The sequence below is a fragment of the Trichomonas vaginalis genome, chromosome V, assembly GCF_026262505.1.
Source record: "Trichomonas vaginalis G3 chromosome V, whole genome shotgun sequence".
In the NCBI taxonomy this organism is placed as follows: Eukaryota; Parabasalia; order Trichomonadida; family Trichomonadidae; genus Trichomonas; species Trichomonas vaginalis.
The window spans coordinates 11,059,696-11,077,133 of NC_067207.1; the positions used below are offsets into that span (position 1 = coordinate 11,059,696).

Here is a 17,438-nt window from a genome sequence, read left to right on the forward strand (position 1 = left end):
AAACTTGTATGTGTATGGTTCTTGTCTGCTTTCTTCTCTAACTCATCGTTAACATAAGTTTTATCTGCTTTAAGGTCTAAACATCCTGAAACCCATCCTGTATCAGCTTTAACTTTAAAAGTCTTCGATGTCCATTCATGGTACCATTCAGCCCTTTCTATAATTTCTTTATCTTTTTCATCCACATATTCCTTATCTGCTTTCTTCTCTAACGCACTAGCCACACATTCCTCATCCGCTTTCTTTTCAAGGCTAACGTTTAAGTCTGTTATTTCAGATATAGAATGTATATGAGTCTTTTTAGAATATTCGTTTTCAGCTCTTGTCACTTCACTTGACATTTTATTGTCAACATATGTTTTGTCTGCTAGTTCAGGATGAGTATGTTCTTTTGTTGCATAAGCATTGTTAGCTCTTTCTTCTTCTTTTGCTATTGCATCGTCTACATATTCTTTGTCAGCTTTGTTGTCAACATCTGCTTTCAAAAGAAGTTCATTTATAGGTTTCTCGTTTAAAGTTCCTTTTGTTGGATTTATACAGACAGTATGGTTCTTATTGTCTTGAAACAGAAACTCATCTGTCATTGGGTTTAATGTCAGTTTTAAGTTTCCTTCTTTCAATGACTCAGATATCTTAGAATAGTTTGAAAAGTTTGTTGTGTTCTTATTTAGAGCTTGCATAATGAGTTGTCGGTTGTGTTGTATTTCTCTTATGGAAGCAATATCTTTCGACATTTTTATTCTAGATAAAATATGCTTTCAATAGAAAAAGAAAATTCAAGAGTTGCTACAACTAAACCATTAGATGAACTTTTTACTAATGTCGGTCAAAAGTTTGAGACAGAGACCGTAAAGCATGAAGGCTATCGTTTTGACTACCATTAAGATGGTTAAGAGACCCATCTGTCACAAAAGCTATTGGCTTTCGTAGAATGAAGTTCATTTCAGAAGCCATACATGGTTTCCCATTTACGGTCGGTTTTGAAGTTCGATACTATAACAAAGAAAAACGTATGTATGAGAAATTTGAACAGGGAAAACTTTTACAAGTTAGTTTGCTTGTAAACTTAGAAACAACTCTTCAAGCTTTTCAAGAAAAAATAAACGATATCTATATCGAATATGCAAACCAGTATAACATTGACGAGGGAGAGTACCATCTCGATATTATTTATGACAGGAAAAATGCAACTGTTAAAATCAATAGAATAGAAGACCTTGGAGAAAACGTTTATATTTCTACAAAATATAACAACTTGGCATGGTATAGATTTCTGAGGATGTTAAATCAGCCTGCAGCATATCCAGTACACCCAGACTTTTATGAAGTCGAAAACCCTAATGGAACATATGAAAATGTTTTCGACCAAGATGCTATTATTGTTCATGCTTCATTTTCTGGCGCCCAAAACTCTTTCTTATGCTTGGCAAATGACTTTTACGAAAAACCTACAAAGTTATACGAACCACCAAGTGGAAGTATTTCAGACTTTCAAGTATGGTTTACTACAGATGGAAGAAAAAGAATAATTCCATTATACCATGCGTTTTACTTAGAACTTAGTTTCATATACAACTACTATCGAACGGTAAAATATAATTTTTTAATACGGTTGAGGTGTTGGATTTGGTTGCCAACTAGACTGTGGTGCAGGTTCAGGCTGTTGTATAACAGGAGCTTGCTCTTCTGGTTCAGGGTCTTTAGGTATAATACCAACAAACTGACCTACTCTTTTACCAATATTTTTGACTCCGTTCCAAATTCCTCTTCCTACGGTTTTTATTCCATTCCATATACCTCTTCCAACATTTCGAAAGAAGTTTCCTATCTTACTGAAGAAACCCATTTTACTATATGTAAAAATCTAATGTCCACCTAGTCTCTTACGTTTCCTGTTGAGTTCCATAGCATTCTTTAACTGGAGCTCATACATTCTGTTTCTCCTCTGGTAGAAAACATATTCTGGGTCAACTCCTGTGTTCGCGTCATCTGCATAAAGTTGTTTATATCCCACTTCAGGGTTTGTATAAAACTCTTTCCATCTCATATTTGCATACCATGGTGGCAAACCTAACGCAGCGTCATTTGACATGGCAGTTTGCATTTGTACATCTGTTGGCACTTGACCATAGTTTGCCATTGCAGTTTGTATTCTAACTTCATTTGGAATATTCTCTGGGTTTGGTTGTCCAGGTTGCTGTGCATTCGCTAAGTTCTGTGCGTCCATTTAATATTAGATAAAAATATCTCTTACGAGTACATATACTGAACATTTGCAGGCATTGGTTCATCTTCATATTCTCTGTACTTTTCTGCCACGTCAAAGAAATAAATGACACAATGGAAAAAACCTAAAACAAGTAGTCCTATTTCAAACCACATTTACTTACTAATAAAATTTCTTTGTTATGACACTTTCTCCGGTTTATAGGACCTCTCTCATATTCTATCTTGTCATATCTAAACTCATAGTCATGTATGTCCTCTAACCATTTCATGACACTTTCCAAACCACTTTTATCGGATGTAAAGTAAAAGCATGGATGGTTATGTAAAACGTCTAAAGTTTCTAAAGAGTCTCTCAAAGTCCAGTCTACTTGGTATTGAAAATCCCATGTGTTATAGAACGGCGGGTCCACTATAAAGAAAACATTTTCCTTGTCTTTATATTTTTCATACAACTCTGTCCAATGACATCTCACAAACTCTATACCCTCAATATATTTTTCTATGTCCTCTTTGAAAACATTTGTATAGTTAAGATATAAAACTTTTGACATAAGTGTTTCAATGTCATGAACTCTTATAGAACCACTATATAATAGTCTAGCAGATATACTATCCCAGTCTATATATTCTGCTTTTTTCAAAACCTCTCTCACAATATTTTTGTTATCTAATGGTATACGTTCCATCTTACCTATAGGTATCTTTTCTTTTAACTCTTTCAATATATTGTTAGTGTCTGGAATATGTTTGAGACGGTCCATATAGTTGTCGAAGTCATTGCATATAATCTTTGAGTCTGGGAATATTGTATGGCACAAATGGGATATATAGAAACTTCCACCGAACAAATCTACAAATGTTAGACCATTCGGTAGTTTCTTAAGTTCTCTCAATATAATATCTTTACATTTACTCTTATTTCCAAAGAACGGTAACGGAGGTTTTGTAAAATTCATTTATATATAATAATAAAAATGTTTTTACCCGAAAAGTGATAGAAAAGTGACAAAGCATGAAAACATATATAATTTGTGAAAAGCGACACATTATATAATGTTTTCGACCCAGAAGAAGGCTTCTTCCCAGAAGCAATGGAGAAAGAAGAAGAGTCCTCCGAATTCACACCAGAAGACTAACAATTTTCCGAATAAAAACTTCATTTATACTAAACATCTTCAGGGCTAGAGGGCGCAACGCGCCTGGAAGCCCCACTACCTTTTTTTTTTTTTTTTTTTTAAAAAAGCGATAGGAATGAATGTTTTCATTATTTGCCGTTGGTGATTTTTCTTGATTAGCAAAATAAAATTTGAATAAAAAAGTCTCATCACACTTTTCAATGCTCGACTTTTAAAAACTGTTTAAAAATGGAGTTTATATTGAAATAGTGTAGAGACTAAAAATTACCACAGACTATTTCAGAGGATTGAGTTGCCACTCAATCCTCTGAAAAGTCTGAGGTAATTTGCAAAATCTTCGAGATGCTTATTCAATTTATTAAACGGTCTCGTTCACTCAATTTAGTTTTTATAACATTTTGATATTAAGCCGAAAGTGATGAATTGATTTTTAGCTAAATTTCATTTCAATATTTTTCTGATATGGAAACTATTGAATTTCAGTATTTCTAATCATCTTGTAGTAATTACCATACTGTAATATAAATTTCCCACTGAATCTGGTCAAACAAATAATTAAGAAGTTGGATGATTCTTGTAAAAATTTAATGTTTTCAGACGACTGGGGGGACTTCGTTCAGACGCCCCCTCAGATGAATTCATTTGTTCAGTTGGCAATGCAGGACAGTCCTGATATTCCTTCCACAATATTGCCAATTTACCCTTCTTTCATGCCAAGATCTCCATCTCTCCCGACATTTTTATCGCAAGACCCCACATCAACCCTCGAATTTCTTGGCCTGGAGACTCCTTCAAACGAAAAGGAAGTAATTGATAAACGCGAGTGTCCAGAAATTGAAAGTCGAACTATCATTATTAAAAATTTACCCGAAAATGTTTCATTGGAGTTTGTTAAAGGTTTTATCCCAACAACAGTTCCTATGAAAAGCGTTCAAAAAATCCAAAAGAAATACGTACTGATCGAATTTTTCGACTTGAGGCACGCTCAATACTTCAGGCATCATTTGGATAAGCAAATGCTGACTGGTGTTCCTATGGAAGTCAGGTATTCACCGCCACCTCCAAATTCTACCCCAAGTCAAAAACCGCCTAACAACGGCACGATTGTACTATTTCATTTGGACCCTTCTATTACAAACACACAACTTGAAAGCATTTTCTGCAGCTTTGGGGAAATTCGGCAAATACGCGGAACGCCTTCAAAACCATCGCAAAGGTTCATAGAATACTGGGATACCAGATGCGCTCAAACAGCGCTTAAAACTATGAATGGAAAAATGCTTCTCGGAACAAAAATTTCTATTGAATTTTCAATACCTGGTGGATTACGAAAGAACTTCACCAAACAAAGATTTACATAAATCTCGGACTTATTTGCATATAATACAACGTTTTTTTTACGATTTTTGATATCGAAATTGAACCTCTCTTTTTTTCTAACTTTAGAGAGGTTGATTTTGTTGATATCTCTTTGTATACGTGTAAGCTGAATGTTTTATTTTGATTGATTTCAAATTCATTTGCATTTTTATTCAATGATTAGTTTTTTATAATGAGTCTGTTTTATGTTAGTGTTTCAAATGATGCTCTCTTATTTTGGGACCTTAAATTTAAAAATAAATTCTATCTTATATAGAAATACTTCACAGAGACTCCAATTGAACAAAGAAACATCAATTCTATACATTGAAGAGTATATCGATGAATTCTTAAAATTCCAAAAAAAATTCTGAAATTACCATTTTAAATTCAAAAATTGTTGAAATTTCAATCAAAATTTCATTTTTCTAATTTTTTTGGAGATTTTTTAGAAATAATCTTATGGTTATTAATCTTAATTATTGATACTTTAATGGATTATCAACAAATGAACAAAATTAACTTTATGTTGAAAAGAAAAATTTATTAATTTGAATAATAAAAGATATTTTATAATATATTTATAGCATATCCTTAATTATATTAAGAATGGTAACAATTTAATGTGTATATAAAATGATCAAAATAATTTCATTTGAATTCAATGGAGAAATATAGAGATTATTAAATAACAATCAAGAAGTAAGAATCTATTTTGGTATTACTGCATTGTTCGCAGGAATTATCTGTTAATCATTATTTTATAAGTGATTTATAGCTCATTAGAGTTTGAATCTCTGTTCTTATACTGTTGTACTGAAAAAAAATTAAATTAATGTGAGCGGGTGAGTAGTCTAGTGGTATGATTCCTGTTTTGGGTACAGGAGGTCCCGGGTTCAATTCCCGGCTCGCCCCATTTTTTCTTTTTTTCATTCTAATTTATTTTTTGTCAATTTTCTTCAAAAATGGGAGAAGAACAACTAACATTTAAGTTTATTCTTGTTGGAGATTCGGGTGTTGGAAAGACATCCATGTGCAAGATGTTTTGCGAAAACATCTTTGAAGAAAATCAAACACAGACAATTGGTTTAGAATTCAGTCGCCGCACTGTCGACATTAAAGGAAATACAATAAAAATACAATTTTGGGATACAGCAGGCCAAGAGAGATTCCGCTCTATAACTAAATCTTATTTTCACTCAGCTGCTGCTGTTTTCGTTGTTTACGACGTTTCGAACCGCAATTCATTCAATAGTGTAGGCGATTGGATTAATGATGCAGTTAATCTTTCACCTCCTAATTCAGTTAAGGTAATGATTGGAAACAAGACAGATTTACTTTCTAAGAGAGAAGTTCCTTTTGTTGAAGCCAATGACCTTGCAACTCAACATAATTTTGCATATTACGAAACATCTGCCTTATCAGGCGATAAATTAGAAGAAACATTTCTGAAAACAGCTGAAAAGGTTTACAATACAGTTTCTGCATTCAAAATAGATTCCGTTTCATTAAAACGTGATAGTATTGACCAACCTTTAGACGAAATCGTAATAGGAGGAGGTTCAAAGTTCCCATGTTGTTAATATTATTTATGTTACAATTCTTATACATTTAAAATATGTTATTTTAAGTCCATTTACATAGGTACTTATAATACCGAGCAGATCTTTGATTTTTGCTAATATTATTTTTGATATATTATTTTTTTTAATCCTATCAGTAAATATTGTATCATTCTATCTTCATTCATATAATTGATACTTTGTGTTCTAATGACAAACTTGATATTCAGGTATTTTGGCTATTTACAAGATATTTTAGAGGATAATTGCTCTTAAACAAGGAGCCAAATACTCGTTTCAGCAGTGACGACCAATAAAATTATTCCAAAAAAACTTTTCAGATTTTGGTTTGTAAACTTTTTAATTTTATCGGTGATCGAAACTCTTGAAATCATGATATTTTCAGATTTTTTAAAGAAATTACACTTGGCCACATGCAATGTAGATTCACTAGTCAAGGTGTGGTAAACAAATAATATATCAAATCAAGTTTCGAAACATTCCGATCAAAGGGAAACAAAACAAAGCAGTTGCTTGGCCCGTCAAATTTTCACTTTTTTTTTCCAAAACCATAATCATTTATCTCACTATGGGAATGATTAGTTTTTACAATATTTAAATTGAGCAAAAAAATTTTATTTGAATTTCTCTCTCAATTACTAGTCAAATTCGGAACACTCCAAATTATATTACATATAAAATTAATGGATTTTTAATGTTTTCATAGAATTATCGTCCTTTCAAATTGGTCTCATTTATTTTTTACAAATGACCCAATTAGAAGAAGATTTGTCTCCAGAACACCTTGAGAAGATACTTGTCGATGAAGATGACAAAGCTATCGATACTCTTGGCGGAGTTGAATGCGTTGCTACAAAGGTGAACTCCGATATTAAGAAAGGTCTTTCGAAAAACCAACTAGAAAAACAAGAATCGAAGTATGGATCGAACTCAGTTCCAGTTCGTGAAGTTCCTTCGATATGGCAAATGCTTCTTGATGCTTTAGATGATGCTACATTGAAGATTCTTATTGCATGTGCTATTTGTAGTTTAATTTTAGAAACCACTTTTGCTACTCCTGAAGAGAGAGGAACAGCCTGGATCGATGGAGCAGCTATTTTATGTGCAGTTTCTGTTGTTTCCCTTGTTCAAGCATTTTCTAATCATGACCAAGCATTACAATTCGCTAAAATTAATAGATGTAATTATATATACCCAGTACATGTGATTAGAGATGGTTTCATGAATGAAATAAAGAGTTCGGAAGTACTTGTAGGTGATATCATTATTTTATCGCCAGGAGATAAGATTCCTGCAGATGGTATCATCATAGATTCCGATTCCCTTGAAATTGATACGTCAGCTGCAACAGGAGAGTCAAAACACGATCTGAAATCCCTTGACAACCCATTTTTACTCAGTGGCACCCTCGTCAGCCAAGGCCGCGGCAAATACCTTGTCCTTTGCGTAGGAAAACACTCCAATTTCGGCAGAATTTTCGCAACTCTTAATGAAGAGCAAAAACAGACACCTCTTCAAGATAAATTGGAAGATCTCGCTGAAAACATCGGTTACGCCGGTATGATCGTCGCCGTTGTGTCCTTTGTCGCCCTTTTCTTACATTGTATTTATATGAGAGTCACAACGGGCTGGAAATGGTCCGCCGCTCAAGATTTACTCGAGTATCTTGTCGGAGCTCTCTCAATCGTCGTCGTTGCTGTTCCAGAAGGTCTTCCTCTCGCAGTTACGATTTCTCTCGCATATTCAATGAAAAAGATGATGAAAGACAACAACTTCGTACGCCACCTTCGCGCATGTGAGACAATGGGTAGCGCCACAGTCATTTGCACTGATAAAACAGGAACATTAACTCTCAACGAAATGAATGTCGAAAAAGTCATTATCGGCGATCAAAACATAGACGCCAAAGACAAAGAACAAATTTCGCAATCATTACTTGATAAAATAATCGAATCTATCGCTGTAAATTCTACCGCAGAAATTACTGAGCACGGATCGTTCGGAACACAGACGGAATGCGCCCTCCTTAGATATGTAATCAGTTTCGGCGCCGATATACGCAAGATTCGTGACGAACACTCTGATTTTCATCAATATCAGTTTTCTACTTTGAGAAAGACGATGTCTACATACTACAAATCGAATCAGAATACAATAGTTAGTGCTAAGGGTGCTTGGGAGTATATCCTTGGCCAGTGCAAATCATATTATTCGAAAGATGGAAAAATATACGACTTATCTAACGACGTACAAGCTTCAATGAAGAAAGTCATCGAAGCAGGATGCCGTCAAAGCTACAGAATGATGGCTGTCGCTATGAAAGAAGTCGAATCAGTTCCAAGAAACCAAGATGATGCAGAAAGTAACCTTACTTTACTTTGTGTCTTTGCCATCCGTGATTCCCTCCGTCCATCTACTCCATCTGCCATTGCAGAATGCCAACACGCTGGCATCAGAGTCATAATGATCACTGGAGACAATCCACTTACGGCCACGGCCATAGCCAACGATTGCGGCATACAGACAGGCGACAGATCCGTCCTTACAGGTGACGATCTCCGTGGAAAATCCGAAAAAGAAATTGAAGATCTCGTAAAATCCTGCTGTGTCGTTGCCAGAGCCAAGCCACTGGATAAATACGCTGTTGTCAATGCTCTACAGCGTCAGGGCGAGATAGTGGCCGTAACTGGCGACGGAACAAACGATGCTCCTGCATTACACACAGCAGACGTTGGTTTGTCAATGGGAATCTGCGGAACAGAGCTTGCTAAAGAAGCCTCAGACATTGTCATCCTTGATGATAACTTCAAATCCATTGTTTCCTCAGTAATGTGGGGAAGATGCATTTACAACAACGTCAGAAGGTTCCTACAGTTCCAATTGACAGCAAATGTTGGAACACTCTTTATTTCCTTCCTGTCGTCCGTAATTCTGCAGGATACTCCGTTCAAAGCTGTACAATTATTATGGATTAACATGATCATGGACTCTCTTGGAGCTCTCGCGTTGGCTACATCGATGCCACAAAGAACTTTACTTCACAGACCTCCAAATGATAGAGAAGTTCCTCTAATTTCGAGATTCATGATTAAAAACATCGGATCTCAATCGTTCTATCAGATATTGCTTATGATGATCTTGCTTGTGTTCCACGGACAAATAGAAGCGAGATCTGTTCACCATTATACATTGATTTTCAATGTTTTCGTTTATTGCCAGGTTTTCAACTTAATCAACGCGAGAGTTGTTGACAGAGAGGATAAGATATTCGACGCTTTCTTCTCTAACCCTCTGTTCTTGATTATAATGGGAGGTATCGCAATCGTTGAGTTCATCTTGGTTCAGCTCTGCGGAAAGTTCTTCGCATCAGAGAAATTGTCACTTTCTGAGTGGATTTTCTCTGTTTCTATTGGCGCTTTCTGCGTCCCGTACGGACTTGTTGTTCGTGCATTGCCAATCAACATTTTCAACCAGATTGTTGACGCTTTCGATTACATCAAGGGATTGTTCATAAAGAGCGAATAAAGAAATGTTATTATTATCTCTAAATTTATAAATATTTTTTTCTATAACTATTGAGATTAAAAGAACAAACAGAGTTTTTTTGGGCAATGATGAAGAATGACATAATCTCTATACTCAGATTGTATTGAAGTTTTCGATTACATCAAGGGATTGTTCATAAAGAGCGAATAAAGAAATGTTATTATTATCTCTAAATTTATAAATATTTTTTTCTATAACTATTGAGATTAAAAGAACAAACAGAGTTTTTTTGGGCAATGATGAAGAATGACATAATCTCTATACTCAGATTGTATTGAAGTTTTCGATTACATCAAGGGATTGTTCATAAAGAGCGAATAAAGAAATGTTATTATTATCTCTAAATTTATAAATATTTTTTTCTATAACTATTGAGATTAAGATAACAAACAGAGTTTTTTTGGGCAATGATGAAGAATGACATAATCTCTATACTCAGATTGTATTGAAGTTTTCGATTACATCAAGGGATTGTTCATAAAGAGCGAATAAAGAAATGTTATTATTATCTCTAAATTTATAAATATTTTTTTCTATAACTATTGAGATTAAGATAACAAACAGAGTTTTTTTGGGCAATGATGAAGAATGACATAATCTCTATACTCAGATTGTATTGAAGTTTTCGATTACATCAAGGGATTGTTCATAAAGAGCGAATAAAGAAATGTTATTATTATCTCTAAATTTATAAATATTTTTTTCTATAACTATTGAGATTAAGATAACAAACAGAGTTTTTTTGGGCAATGATGAAGAATGACATAATCTCTATACTCAGATTGTATTGAAGTTTTCGATTACATCAAGGGATTGTTCATAAAGAGCGAATAAAGAAATGTTATTATTATCTCTAAATTTATAAATATTTTTTTCTATAACTATTGAGATTAAGATAACAAACAGAGTTTTTTTTGGGCAATGATGAAGAATGACATAATCTCTATACTCAGATTGTATTGAAGTTTTCGATTACATCAAGGGATTGTTCATAAAGAGCGAATAAAGAAATGTTATTATTATCTCTAAATTTATAAATATTTTTTTCTATAACTATTGAGATTAAAAGAACAAACAGAGTTTTTTTTGGGCAATGATGAAGAATGACATAATCTCTATACTCAGATTGTATTGAAGTTTTCGATTACATCAAGGGATTGTTCATAAAGAGCGAATAAAGAAATGTTATTATTATCTCTAAATTTATAAATATTTTTTTCTATAACTATTGAGATTAAGATAACAAACAGAGTTTTTTTGGGCAATGATGAAGAATGACATAATCTCTATACTCAGATTGTATTGAAGTTTTCGATTACATCAAGGGATTGTTCATAAAGAGCGAATAAAGAAATGTTATTATTATCTCTAAATTTATAAATATTTTTTTCTATAACTATTGAGATTAAAAGAACAAACAGAGTTTTTTTGGGCAATGATGAAGAATGACATAATCTCTATACTCAGATTGTATTGAAGTTTTCGATTACATCAAGGGATTGTTCATAAAGAGCGAATAAAGAAATGTTATTATTATCTCTAAATTTATAAATATTTTTTTCTATAACTATTGAGATTAAAAGAACAAACAGAGTTTTTTTGGGCAATGATGAAGAATGACATAATCTCTATACTCAGATTGTATTGAAGTTTTCGATTACATCAAGGGATTGTTCATAAAGAGCGAATAAAGAAATGTTATTATTATCTCTAAATTTATAAATATTTTTTTCTATAACTATTGAGATTAAAAGAACAAACAGAGTTTTTTTTGGGCAATGATGAAGAATGACATAATCTCTATACTCAGATTGTATTGAAGTTTTCGATTACATCAAGGGATTGTTCATAAAGAGCGAATAAAGAAATGTTATTATTATCTCTAAATTTATAAATATTTTTTTCTATAACTATTGAGATTAAGATAACAAACAGAGTTTTTTTTGGGCAATGATGAAGAATGACATAATCTCTATACTCAGATTGTATTGAAGTTTTCGATTACATCAAGGGATTGTTCATAAAGAGCGAATAAAGAAATGTTATTATTATCTCTAAATTTATAAATATTTTTTTCTATAACTATTGAGATTAAGAACAAACAGAGTTTTTTTGGGCAATGATGAAGAATGACATAATCTCTATACTCAGATTGTATTGAAGTTTTCGATTACATCAAGGGATTGTTCATAAAGAGCGAATAAAGAAATGTTATTATTATCTCTAAATTTATAAATATTTTTTTCTATAACTATTGAGATTAAGATAACAAACAGAGTTTTTTTGGGCAATGATGAAGAATGACATAATCTCTATACTCAGATTGTATTGAAGTTTTCGATTACATCAAGGGATTGTTCATAAAGAGCGAATAAAGAAATGTTATTATTATCTCTAAATTTATAAATATTTTTTTCTATAACTATTGAGATTAAGATAACAAACAGAGTTTTTTTGGGCAATGATGAAGAATGACATAATCTCTATACTCAGATTGTATTGAAGTTTTCGATTACATCAAGGGATTGTTCATAAAGAGCGAATAAAGAAATGTTATTATTATCTCTAAATTTATAAATATTTTTTTCTATAACTATTGAGATTAAGATAACAAACAGAGTTTTTTTTGGGCAATGATGAAGAATGACATAATCTCTATACTCAGATTGTATTGAAGTTTTCGATTACATCAAGGGATTGTTCATAAAGAGCGAATAAAGAAATGTTATTATTATCTCTAAATTTATAAATATTTTTTTCTATAACTATTGAGATTAAAAGAACAAACAGAGTTTTTTTGGGCAATGATGAAGAATGACATAATCTCTATACTCAGATTGTATTGAAGTTTTCGATTACATCAAGGGATTGTTCATAAAGAGCGAATAAAGAAATGTTATTATTATCTCTAAATTTATAAATATTTTTTTCTATAACTATTGAGATTAAGATAACAAACAGAGTTTTTTTGGGCAATGATGAAGAATGACATAATCTCTATACTCAGATTGTATTGAAGTTTTCGATTACATCAAGGGATTGTTCATAAAGAGCGAATAAAGAAATGTTATTATTATCTCTAAATTTATAAATATTTTTTTCTATAACTATTGAGATTAAGATAACAAACAGAGTTTTTTTGGGCAATGATGAAGAATGACATAATCTCTATACTCAGATTGTATTGAAGTTTTCGATTACATCAAGGGATTGTTCATAAAGAGCGAATAAAGAAATGTTATTATTATCTCTAAATTTATAAATATTTTTTTCTATAACTATTGAGATTAAAAAACAAACAGAGTTTTTTTGGGCAATGATGAAGAATGACATAATCTCTATACTCAGATTGTATTGAAGTTTTCGATTACATCAAGGGATTGTTCATAAAGAGCGAATAAAGAAATGTTATTATTATCTCTAAATTTATAAATATTTTTTTCTATAACTATTGAGATTAAGATAACAAACAGAGTTTTTTTGGGCAATGATGAAGAATGACATAATCTCTATACTCAGATTGTATTGAAGTTTTCGATTACATCAAGGGATTGTTCATAAAGAGCGAATAAAGAAATGTTATTATTATCTCTAAATTTATAAATATTTTTTTCTATAACTATTGAGATTAAGATAACAAACAGAGTTTTTTTGGGCAATGATGAAGAATGACATAATCTCTATACTCAGATTGTATTGAAGTTTTCGATTACATCAAGGGATTGTTCATAAAGAGCGAATAAAGAAATGTTATTATTATCTCTAAATTTATAAATATTTTTTTCTATAACTATTGAGATTAAGATAACAAACAGAGTTTTTTTGGGCAATGATGAAGAATGACATAATCTCTATACTCAGATTGTATTGAAGTTTTCGATTACATCAAGGGATTGTTCATAAAGAGCGAATAAAGAAATGTTATTATTATCTCTAAATTTATAAATATTTTTTTCTATAACTATTGAGATTAAGATAACAAACAGAGTTTTTTTGGGCAATGATGAAGAATGACATAATCTCTATACTCAGATTGTATTGAAGTTTTCGATTACATCAAGGGATTGTTCATAAAGAGCGAATAAAGAAATGTTATTATTATCTCTAAATTTATAAATATTTTTTTCTATAACTATTGAGATTAAGATAACAAACAGAGTTTTTTTGGGCAATGATGAAGAATGACATAATCTCTATACTCAGATTGTATTGAAGTTTTCGATTACATCAAGGGATTGTTCATAAAGAGCGAATAAAGAAATGTTATTATTATCTCTAAATTTATAAATATTTTTTTCTATAACTATTGAGATTAAAAGAACAAACAGAGTTTTTTTGGGCAATGATGAAGAATGACATAATCTCTATACTCAGATTGTATTGAAGTTTTCGATTACATCAAGGGATTGTTCATAAAGAGCGAATAAAGAAATGTTATTATTATCTCTAAATTTATAAATATTTTTTTCTATAACTATTGAGATTAAGATAACAAACAGAGTTTTTTTGGGCAATGATGAAGAATGACATAATCTCTATACTCAGATTGTATTGAAGTTTTCGATTACATCAAGGGATTGTTCATAAAGAGCGAATAAAGAAATGTTATTATTATCTCTAAATTTATAAATATTTTTTTCTATAACTATTGAGATTAAGATAACAAACAGAGTTTTTTTGGGCAATGATGAAGAATGACATAATCTCTATACTCAGATTGTATTGAAGTTTTCGATTACATCAAGGGATTGTTCATAAAGAGCGAATAAAGAAATGTTATATTATCTCTAAATTTATAAATATTTTTTTCTATAACTATTGAGATTAAGATAACAAACAGAGTTTTTTTGGGCAATGATGAAGAATGACATAATCTCTATACTCAGATTGTATTGAAGTTTTCGATTACATCAAGGGATTGTTCATAAAGAGCGAATAAAGAAATGTTATTATTATCTCTAAATTTATAAATATTTTTTTCTATAACTATTGAGATTAAGATAACAAACAGAGTTTTTTTGGGCAATGATGAAGAATGACATAATCTCTATACTCAGATTGTATTGAAGTTTTCGATTACATCAAGGGATTGTTCATAAAGAGCGAATAAAGAAATGTTATTATTATCTCTAAATTTATAAATATTTTTTTCTATAACTATTGAGATTAAGATAACAAACAGAGTTTTTTTGGGCAATGATGAAGAATGACATAATCTCTATACTCAGATTGTATTGAAGTTTTCGATTACATCAAGGGATTGTTCATAAAGAGCGAATAAAGAAATGTTATTATTATCTCTAAATTTATAAATATTTTTTTCTATAACTATTGAGATTAAGATAACAAACAGAGTTTTTTTGGGCAATGATGAAGAATGACATAATCTCTATACTCAGATTGTATTGAAGTTTTCGATTACATCAAGGGATTGTTCATAAAGAGCGAATAAAGAAATGTTATTATTATCTCTAAATTTATAAATATTTTTTTCTATAACTATTGAGATTAAGATAACAAACAGAGTTTTTTTGGGCAATGATGAAGAATGACATAATCTCTATACTCAGATTGTATTGAAGTTTTCGATTACATCAAGGGATTGTTCATAAAGAGCGAATAAAGAAATGTTATTATTATCTCTAAATTTATAAATATTTTTTTCTATAACTATTGAGATTAAGATAACAAACAGAGTTTTTTTGGGCAATGATGAAGAATGACATAATCTCTATACTCAGATTGTATTGAAGTTTTCGATTACATCAAGGGATTGTTCATAAAGAGCGAATAAAGAAATGTTATTATTATCTCTAAATTTATAAATATTTTTTCTATAACTATTGAGATTAAGATAACAAACAGAGTTTTTTTGGGCAATGATGAAGAATGACATAATCTCTATACTCAGATTGTATTGAAGTTTTCGATTACATCAAGGGATTGTTCATAAAGAGCGAATAAAGAAATGTTATTATTATCTCTAAATTTATAAATATTTTTTTCTATAACTATTGAGATTAAGATAACAAACAGAGTTTTTTTGGGCAATGATGAAGAATGACATAATCTCTATACTCAGATTGTATTGAAGTTTTCGATTACATCAAGGGATTGTTCATAAAGAGCGAATAAAGAAATGTTATTATTATCTCTAAATTTATAAATATTTTTTTCTATAACTATTGAGATTAAGATAACAAACAGAGTTTTTTTGGGCAATGATGAAGAATGACATAATCTCTATACTCAGATTGTATTGAAGTTTTCGATTACATCAAGGGATTGTTCATAAAGAGCGAATAAAGAAATGTTATTATTATCTCTAAATTTATAAATATTTTTTTCTATAACTATTGAGATTAAGATAACAAACAGAGTTTTTTGGGCAATGATGAAGAATGACATAATCTCTATACTCAGATTGTATTGAAGTTTTCGATTACATCAAGGGATTGTTCATAAAGAGCGAATAAAGAAATGTTATTATTATCTCTAAATTTATAAATATTTTTTTCTATAACTATTGAGATTAAGATAACAAACAGAGTTTTTTTGGGCAATGATGAAGAATGACATAATCTCTATACTCAGATTGTATTGAAGTTTTCGATTACATCAAGGGATTGTTCATAAAGAGCGAATAAAGAAATGTTATTATTATCTCTAAATTTATAAATATTTTTTCTATAACTATTGAGATTAAGATAACAAACAGAGTTTTTTTGGGCAATGATGAAGAATGACATAATCTCTATACTCAGATTGTATTGAAGTTTTCGATTACATCAAGGGATTGTTCATAAAGAGCGAATAAAGAAATGTTATTATTATCTCTAAATTTATAAATATTTTTTTCTATAACTATTGAGATTAAGATAACAAACAGAGTTTTTTTTGGGCAATGATGAAGAATGACATAATCTCTATACTCAGATTGTATTGAAGTTTTCGATTACATCAAGGGATTGTTCATAAAGAGCGAATAAAGAAATGTTATTATTATCTCTAAATTTATAAATATTTTTTTCTATAACTATTGAGATTAAGATAACAAACAGAGTTTTTTTGGGCAATGATGAAGAATGACATAATCTCTATACTCAGATTGTATTGAAGTTTTCGATTACATCAAGGGATTGTTCATAAAGAGCGAATAAAGAAATGTTATTATTATCTCTAAATTTATAAATATTTTTTCTATAACTATTGAGATTAAATAACAAACAGAGTTTTTTTGGGCAATGATGAAGAATGACATAATCTCTATACTCAGATTGTATTGAAGTTTTCGATTACATCAAGGATTGTTCATAAAGAGCGAATAAAGAAATGTTATTATTATCTCTAAATTTATAAATATTTTTTTCTATAACTATTGAGATTAAGATAACAAACAGAGTTTTTTTGGGCAATGATGAAGAATGACATAATCTCTATACTCAGATTGTATTGAAGTTTTCGATTACATCAAGGGATTGTTCATAAAGAGCGAATAAAGAAATGTTATTATTATCTCTAAATTTATAAATATTTTTTTCTATAACTATTGAGATTAAAAACAAACAGAGTTTTTTTGGGCAAT

The 17,438-nt window shown here is 30.7% G+C and overlaps 5 protein-coding genes, 1 non-coding gene and 1 pseudogene across 7 annotated transcripts, besides 2 other annotated features; 5 read left to right on the plus strand and 2 right to left on the minus strand.

The window, feature by feature from the left end:
• Window positions 1–3,465: part of a mobile genetic element that runs on past the window's edge.
• On the plus strand, window positions 753–1,281 carry TVAGG3_0315780 (annotated as a pseudogene). Its single transcript has one exon. A coding segment is annotated over exon 1 (529 nt).
• On the minus strand, window positions 1,604–1,846 carry TVAGG3_0315790 (serine threonine-protein phosphatase family; the record flags this gene model as incomplete). The annotated part of the gene is made up of 1 exon (XM_051230032.1): window positions 1,604–1,846. The coding sequence occupies one exon, from the start codon at window positions 1,844–1,846 to the stop codon at window positions 1,604–1,606; it is 243 nt and encodes an 80-aa protein (XP_051099762.1).
• On the minus strand, window positions 1,865–2,104 carry TVAGG3_0315800 (uncharacterized protein; the record flags this gene model as incomplete). Its single annotated transcript, XM_051230033.1, has 1 exon — window positions 1,865–2,104. One exon carries the CDS (start codon window positions 2,102–2,104, stop codon window positions 1,865–1,867), a length of 240 nt encoding a protein of 79 aa, XP_051099763.1.
• Window positions 3,379–3,465: a terminal%2Cinverted (terminal inverted repeat of Maverick-3 transposon ID:TVAGG3_0315640).
• A 486-nt stretch (window positions 3,466–3,951) lies between these two features.
• Window positions 3,952–4,744, plus strand: TVAGG3_0315810 (RNA binding; the record flags this gene model as incomplete). The annotated part of the gene is made up of 1 exon (XM_001304918.1): window positions 3,953–4,726. The coding sequence occupies one exon, from the start codon at window positions 3,953–3,955 to the stop codon at window positions 4,724–4,726; it is 774 nt and encodes a 257-aa protein (XP_001304919.1).
• Window positions 4,745–5,567: 823 nt separating this feature from the next.
• TVAGG3_0315820 lies at window positions 5,568–5,639 on the plus strand. Its single transcript has one exon. It is a non-coding gene; the product is annotated as a tRNA-Pro (tRNA).
• Window positions 5,640–5,684: 45 nt separating this feature from the next.
• On the plus strand, window positions 5,685–6,458 carry TVAGG3_0315830 (regulation of endocytosis; the record flags this gene model as incomplete). The annotated part of the gene is made up of 1 exon (XM_001304919.1): window positions 5,690–6,307. The coding sequence occupies one exon, from the start codon at window positions 5,690–5,692 to the stop codon at window positions 6,305–6,307; it is 618 nt and encodes a 205-aa protein (XP_001304920.1).
• Window positions 6,459–7,048: 590 nt separating this feature from the next.
• TVAGG3_0315840 (calcium-transporting ATPase protein) lies at window positions 7,049–9,868 on the plus strand (the record flags this gene model as incomplete). Its single annotated transcript, XM_001304920.1, has 1 exon — window positions 7,055–9,832. One exon carries the CDS (start codon window positions 7,055–7,057, stop codon window positions 9,830–9,832), a length of 2,778 nt encoding a protein of 925 aa, XP_001304921.1.
• Between the last annotated feature and the right edge of the window lie 7,570 nt (window positions 9,869–17,438).